Source organism: Adiantum capillus-veneris, chromosome 16, assembly GCF_014529385.1.
Source record: "Adiantum capillus-veneris isolate H3 chromosome 16, ASM1452938v2, whole genome shotgun sequence".
Taxonomy (NCBI): Eukaryota; Viridiplantae; Streptophyta; class Polypodiopsida; order Polypodiales; family Pteridaceae; genus Adiantum; species Adiantum capillus-veneris.
In genome coordinates this window covers 27058457-27066371 of record NC_140946.1, presented here as the reverse complement: position 1 = coordinate 27066371, position 7915 = coordinate 27058457, and the positions used below count along the sequence as shown (strand labels likewise).

Sequence of the window (7915 nt, the reverse complement as noted above, 5' to 3'; positions counted from 1 at the left end):
CTTGGCTAGATAATGCGTACAAAGGTGCTTGGCACCCACTTTGTATCCCCATCGTTATGATAATGCCATCATGCTTATTCGCCTTATTGCTAGCTCTCCATCATTTCACATATGTCTATCATATTTTCTCTCATTTTGGGCTCATAACTGTCATGAGTAGGCTTGTCATTATGATTCTATGCTTCTGGCTTATTGGCACAAAATTCAATCCATGCGTTCTAAGTTTGGGATAAAACAATGCCTTAATTGAGGGAGTACCTTCCCATTTTGAGTTCTAAGTTCGGTGGGATAAGACAATGCCTTAATTGAGGTAATACGTTCCCATTTTGAGCCAGCTTAGTACATTCACATAAGGGAGAACATTATGTAAAATCGTATAGATGTGTCCCATGTAACATTTCAAGGGGGAAATGTTGATAGGAGTATAAATGTCTGACGTCTGATTGGATGCGCGTCAAGGCACAAGTAGTATTTGCACACAATTTTAAGTTAATTTTGACCTTGAAAATCAAGGTATATAAGTGGAATTTTTTTTTTTTCAATGTGATGCTTCCCAGTACCCACACACCCAAATTATAAGAGGAATCTTCTAGCAAAGAGGAGAGTTCGAAACCCCGTCCCAATGGAGTCCGAGTCTCTAGCACCAAAAGTTTGGCGGGAAGACAAAAGCGTGTTGCCAGTGCGGTGAAGCTCTTCCCTCTGTCTCTCTCTGTGCGCGAAACGGCATCCAGGGACTTTGCTTCGATCTCTGCGGCAAGACCATGTCCATTTCTACGGAGCAGGTGGAGCTGCTGCTTGCCTCAACCATTAGCTCGGATGAGGCCTCCATTAGGTCTGCAACAGCTGCTTTGGAGTCCGCGCAGTCCATTCCCGGCTTTCCCTTCATCCTCGTCACTCTCTCTTCAGGTACATCTTGCAATTCAGCCGTTTGCCTTGTTGAGGCGAATTTTGCGGATTGGAAGTGAGTGATATTAATATTTGAGGATCGTAAGTGCAACCAAGAGCATTGTTTTAAAGCACAGACAATCAGAATTAGAGAGTTCTTGGGACGCAATATTTGACAACCTATCTGGTCAAGTTATCAAATAGCTTCTCTGACTGTAGTGTTTTTCATGAGATTTTTTTTTGGGTCTCTTTTAAAATGTAATTATGATAGTTCCTGCATGCAACTCGCTTGCTTATTTATATCTCTCCATTTATTTCCTCATAGATTTACGTTGATTTCTGTTCAATTGAGAAGGTATCAATGACATATATACAGGACCGATAGATGGCGGGAGATGCCTTGCAGCTGCTACATACCTAAAGAACCTTCTCAAGGCCCAATGGCATAAACCAGAGTTCATAGCTGCAAATGAGAGAACTGTGTTTCGGAATCAGCTTGTTGATGTACTGCTGCGTGCAGACCTTTATATACTGAAGACTTTGGCAGAAGCGGTATGTCCTGGTTAAAATGCCAATTGCAGCATTTGTCTCAATGATGTCACTTGCTGTCTCTTATCTTAAGTTGGACTTGGAGTTGAAGGGATGAGAAGCATGCATGGACGGAGAGAGAGAGAGAGAGAGAGAGAGAGAGAGAGAGAGAGAGAGAGAGAGAGAGAGAGAGAGAGAGAGAGATGAAATGAAATGAAATGATATATTAACGTCTTCAAAAGGCCAAAATGACCTATGGGACCAAGCTGTTACAACATAGTGAATTTGATACCATGTCCAGAATAAAAAAGAAGAACTGAAACAAAAAATACTACTACAAACTGGGACTGTATGGATGTGCCAACTAATACAAAAGGTGCCCAGTACAATGTGTAGTACAATGAGAGAGGAGGGGGGGTGTAAGGATTTTAGGTACTAATCCTTAATTAAGTACTTAAACTCATGATCAAGACTTAAGAAACTTGAATTAAACTCAGAAACAAGACTCAGAAGACTCTGTGTTGATTCATTGACGAGTGCTTGAAACTGAGTACAATAGGCTCCTTATATAGGAGACAGAGACAAATGAAAAGACAATTCTCCTGGTGAAGAGACACGACTTTAGACGTAAAGACACACCCTTTCAGCGAAGAGCTGCAACCATTGGGCGAAGAGTCGCGCTCGTAGAGCGAAGGGGTCTGACCAGTCATCGAAGGAGTGTGGCTTTTGGGAAGAGACGTCTTTCGGGCGAAGGGGTTTGACCATCCAAGCGTAGGGGTCCTCCTTGGCATGGCACTTCGCGTATCTGCAACTAGGAGTAGATGTAATGCTGTTAACATAGTCACAATCGTGGCCCGGGAGGGAGAGGGGGGAGATATGGTAGAGATCCATCCTCATTTGCACTCTGGACGTCGAGAAAGTATGGCTCGAATCCTCTGCTATAGTCTGAGAGAGAGAGAGAGAGAGAGAGAGAGAGAGAGAGAGAGAGAGAGAGAGAGAGAGAGAGAGAGAGAGAGAGAGAGAGAGAGAGAGAGAGAGAGAGAGAGAGAGAGAGAGAGAGAGAGAGAGAGAGAGAGAGAGAAATGAAATGAAATGATATATTAGCGTCTTCAAAAGGCCAAAATGACCTATGAGACCAAGCCGTTACAACATAGTGAATCTGATACCATGTCCAGAATCAAAAAAGATTGAAACAAAATACAATGTGTAGTACAATGAAAGAAGGGGGGAAGATATGGTGGAGATCCATCCTCATGTGCACTCTGGACGTAGAGAGAGAGAGAGAGAGAGAGAGAGAGAGAGAGAGAGAGAGAGAGAGAGAGAGAGAGAGAGAGAGAGAGAGAGAGAGAGAGAGAAATGAAATGAATTGAAATGTTATATTAACGTCTTCAAAAGGCCAGAATGACCTATGAGACCAAACTGATACAAAAGTGGTGAATGTGTTACAATGTCTGGGTACCTTAGTACTAAAGTACTAAGTGTGAAAAGTGTGAAAATAAATGTGAAAAACTAAATACAAAGTATTAAATAAACTTCTTAGGAGCATTCTGGATGTCTGACTAGAATGCTTCTAATCCTTTGTTGTAGTCTCCTCCGGTGAAGTGTGCTTCTGCATCTCGATCGTGGTCGTCTCGATTTCCTAAGCTCAATCGCCTTGTCAATGAGGGTGCCTTTGGTATGAATGTGGGTACTCCTTTGTGCTGGCTGCTGGCCTCTTGTTTCTCCTTCCACTCCTGCTTCTCTCGATCCGAAGAAATCTGTGATCTACCTCTGAGGCTGTAGTGCTCTTTGTCTTCTCATTAGATTATCCCTGTGCCGATGTAGTTCCAGTAGGTACAAGCCTAAGCATCTTTGATCTTGGTATTGCATGACTCTATCTAGAGGTCCAAAGCCTTCTTTAAATAGGCAATGGAAACGCCCACGTATCTCAAAGTATACGGTGCAATGACATATTTAGTGTAATTCTGTCTCTGACTCCATTCCGCATAACTTGCAAATTCTGCTCTCAGGTGGGATTCCCCTAAATCTGCCAAATTCAATTTCCAGCTGGTGTGAGGATGTACGAATCTGACCAATAGCACATCTCAAACCATGAGACAGGTGGGTATCCATGTAGCTCGGGCGAATCACAAATCCATCTTCAGATAGCTGTAGGAAGTTTTCTTTGTAGTCGGCCATCTTCGTGCCCAATTCTTGTGTAGGGTCTATCCATGTCCTCTTTGTATAAGATCCTGACGGATGATTTTATTAATCTCCGTTCGTGTAATTGCCAGTGATGGAGCCTCAAGAGAGTATTGGAAGGGGGGTAATCTTTCCATACTGAACCCGTGTCTCTGAAACCACGAGGACAATTGCGCATACCAGCATGATGTATCCCCTTTCATTGCTAATTGTCGAGAGGATTCGAGGGCCAGTCTAGTATATCGGCAATTATTTGTATTCCACAAACCATGTATAAAGGACATTGATCTGGTAAGAGCTTCAATCTCTATCGGAGGGGCAGCTAGTTCCGCTCTGGTAATCGAGTGTGGTACAGAGGCCTTGGCTCTAATCATTCGGGAAATCATAGATACCAAAGGTCTCTCCATTGACTTCCAATTATCTTGATCCACAGATGGTCCCCAAATCTGGACCCCATAAAGCATAGTCGAAGCCACCACAGTATCAAAGAGCCAAAGTTTTGTTCGTGGTTCCTGAAACTGCACTTGTGAACACATCCTCTCCAACCCTCCCAAGGCCGCAGAGGCTCTGGACAATCTAGCATCCGCTGCTTTCTTAAGAGTAAACTTCGGTCCTGCAAATACCACACCAAGGTATGTGTATGCATCTGTGTACTCTACTGTATCCTGGCCATATGCAAATGTAGGTGCCGATCTCCTAACCCACTGCGGTGTGGTGTTAAACACCATAACTTTGGTTTTACCCAAGTTTACCGACAGTCCACTATCCTCCGCGAATTTATGTAATGCATCTAGCTGCCTCTGCATTCCATCTGGTGATTCTGCTATCAATACAATATCATCTGCATACAACAACAAAGGGATCCATGATCCTGCAAGTTGAGCACCTCTGTCACCCTCTCTATCAATGTAATCTGATACCTCATCTATTTACATACCAAATAAAGTAGGGGACAGTGGGCATCCCTGACTCCAACAGTGGAATGAACAATGTTGGAATCCCCTTCTGGAGTACGTACATAACCAATTACTGACCCGTATAAGGCCACGATCCCCCAAATAATCTCTTTGGGGACCCCTAACTCTTGCATCCTGCACATCAATCTGGCCCTTGGTACTGTATCAAAAGCTTTCCGAAAATCCACAAAGCAAAAATACATCCTTCTCTCGCTTGCTCTTCCTTCCTCAATAATGGCTCTGAGCATAAGAATATGATCTAAAGTGGAATAACCCCTCCTGAATCCAGCTTGTCTTGTTGCCCTTATGCCCTCATTCTTTGCCCATCTACTCAATTTTTGTTCAAGAATGGATGCATACAGTCGGGTCAATGTGTGACCTACCATAATGGTACGGTAGTTCCCGGGTATCATAGGATCCCTTGACTTGAAAATAGGTACGATAGTAGATAATTTCCAAGATTCAGGTAATCCTTCACACATGACCCGATTAAACAAGCGAGCAAGGACTTCTGAAAGTAGATCCCTAGCATGGATCAGATGTTCTGCTACTAAACCATCATGATCATATGCTCTTCTTGTCTTCATCTTATCAATGGCTTTTTCCACCATTTCCGTAGTAAAGAAAGTACTAGTAGCAAGGCATGGCTCTAGCGGATCTGGTAATGGTGGTTGTCTGGATACCATATATAATGATGTTACATATTGACCCCAAATCTCAGGAGAAGTAATCGTCGGAGGTGGTGAGTGCTCGTGAAATAAACGCCAGGCCTCATGTGAGTCCTGACTCAAGAAGAGCTGATATAAATCCTTCTCCAGTTTGGCTAAAAATGCCCTTTTCTTGCGACGTACTATACGCCGAAGAGCAATCCGAGAATGCTTATATGTGATGATCCGAAGTGTAAGCTCTTTCTGGACCTGGGTTCTCGTCTCTCTGCATTCCTCGTCATACCAACTGTTTTGAGGCATGTTCCCAGATCCTCTCTTTTGATCAGGTTGAGTATGTGGGTATGCCTCTTGTGCTGCTCCATGTAGTATCTCCGTTAATTGAGAAGTAATCTCCTCTACAGTATATACTGGCTCGGCTGCCCACATCCTATTATAGATCTTTTCCACATAGACTGAATTAGTCTCTGGCGTGAAAGTATATCTTGTGTGTGTCTTCTTCCTTTGTACTTGAGAGGCATTGTATTGGAAGGAGATTGATAAGGTCAAGAGAGCATGATCCACTGCAATCCCAACCGGTCTGGGTCCCACCTGAAAGTCCTCGATACTAGAAATAAAGCTTGGTGAAGTCATGACATAATCCACTGTATTGGCCCCATGCCTGTGCAGGAAGCATGTGAATCCCGCAGATAAAGGGAAATTCTCTAGACCATTAAGTATGGCCAAACCGTGTATAGTGGCCATCTCCATGAGATGTCTCCCATATTCAGTGTGTTCTTTGTCCTGTGAGTTTCTAGTAAGCCCCCTCTATGATAAATCCACTTCTCTGAGCATGTCCTCAGAAGTATCATAGAATACTGCTTGAGAGTTGGCCGTTTTGGCATTAAAGTCTCCTAAGAGAACGATGTCTCCATCTCTAGAGAACTCCCATATGTCATTATTCAATATGGAGAAAGGGGACCGTCCTTTAGGTGAGGAGTAGATTGATGTACTTGGGGGGAAGTAGCATATAGCCAACATCGGGTGTTGTTTGAGAAAGTACTGCATCGGTCGCTGAAGAGCTTTGTCAATGTCCACCTCTGTAAATAGTCGTATTGGGCGTCTCCCATGTCGAGCTAGAATAGTCTTGATCCTCTGATGGAGCCTCCGTCCATGTCGTGGTCGCCCTCGTAAACGTGGATGTCTAGCTCTTCCGAGCTCAATGGCTGTATCAACTAATATACCTATGGTATAAGTGGGCTCTGGAGTCTGTTGTGGAGCATGCTCATTTGGCTGTTGAGTCCTTGCTCTAAAGAAGTCATTAAACTCCCTCTGTGAATGTCTCCCATTGCTTGATCTCCTCAAGAGACTCTCCTTGTGTTTGTGCAACTCTAGCAAAAACAACCCGAGGCATCTCTGATCCTGATATCTAGGAGTACTGGAATGGAGGCAATCTATCCATGCTGAAACCATGTGACTGAAACCATGATGTCATCTGCCCATGCTAGCATGCTGTGTCCCTCTGTAGCACTAGCTGTCGAGATGACTCAAGGGCTAGCCGAGCATATCTATCTCTGGGAAGGTCCCATAAATTATGCATGAAGGATATTGGTCTAGTAAGGGCCTCGACCACGAGAGAGGGGGGGTTGCTAGCGCGGCTCGAATAATCTCATGTGGCACTAAGGCCTTAGCCCGAATCATCCGAGAGATCATAGAGACTAGAGGCCTCTCCATACATCTCCATCCATCATTGCTACCAGATCTGCCATGGTGGTCCACCGAGGGTCCCCAAATCTGAACCCCATAAAGCATAGATGAAGCCACTAGAGTGTCGAAAAGCCACAGCTTTGTTTGAGGTTCTTGAAATTGAACCTGTGAACACATCTTCTCCAATCCTCCCAAGGTTGCATAAGCTCTCGTCAATCTAGTTTTTTTGCTCCTCAATGAAAACACTGGTCCACTAATGACTACCCCAAGATAGGTGTATGCATTTGTATACTCCACCGTCTCTTGGCCATATGTAAAAGTGGGTGCTGACACCGTAACCTTGGTTTTCCCGACTTTAACAAACAGTCTACTATCACGGGCAAATGTGTGCAAAGCATCTAAATGACATTGCATCCCCTCCGGTGAGTCAAAAATCAGCACAATATCATCAACATATACCAATAGTGGGATCCATGTCCCTGCCAATTGTGCTCCTCTATCACCATCCCTCTCAATGTAGTTAGCAACCTCATCCACATACATGCCAAATAGTGTAGGAGATAGTGGGTAGCCCTGTTTGTGTCACGTGCACATCTAACCCTATGTGTACGTGGACAAGCTACTTCATGGCAAGGGTTCAGTTCAATTCAATTAGCTTAGGAAGTGTTTTGGCACTCATGTGCGTCTGTTTGCAGACCGTGCATGTCCAGACACTTAGAGTAGATGCATGTCCTCTGGTTGCACACAACATGACCATCAGATTTCCATCAGAACCATCAGGAGCATTTTTACAGTGCATAGACCTATTTTTCCCTATTTTAGCCAATTTTCACTTATAATTTTTAAGTGACTATCGTTGGGAACTAGGTAGGGCAAATTTACCAAGCATGTATATAAGAAACCTAGCGCTAGCACTTTATGGAACCGCGTGTTCAATAGGCACCTTCTCAGAAGGACCCCCACAAGACACCTAGCGTTTTTGGAGCAGAGACCCTAGCGTTTTCTGCATCAGCA

The 7915-nt window shown here is 44.0% G+C and overlaps 1 protein-coding gene across 4 annotated transcripts in view; it reads left to right on the top strand.

Annotated features, from left to right (window-relative positions):
* Window positions 1-613: 613 nt before the first annotated feature.
* LOC147438759 (ARM repeat superfamily protein) overlaps window positions 614-7915 on the top strand; it is a 62473-nt gene continuing 55171 nt past the window's right edge. For 2 of the 4 annotated variants that reach the window (XM_086484740.1, XM_086484741.1), the window contains exons 1-2: window positions 614-906; window positions 1241-1437. In XM_086484740.1, coding sequence (XP_086340866.1) covers window positions 762-906; window positions 1241-1437 — 342 coding nt within the window. In that variant the 5' untranslated portion in view covers window positions 614-761. The remainder of the gene's footprint in view (window positions 907-1240; window positions 1438-7915) is intronic. The other 2 variants (XM_086484742.1, XM_086484743.1) reach the window with 1 other exon arrangement.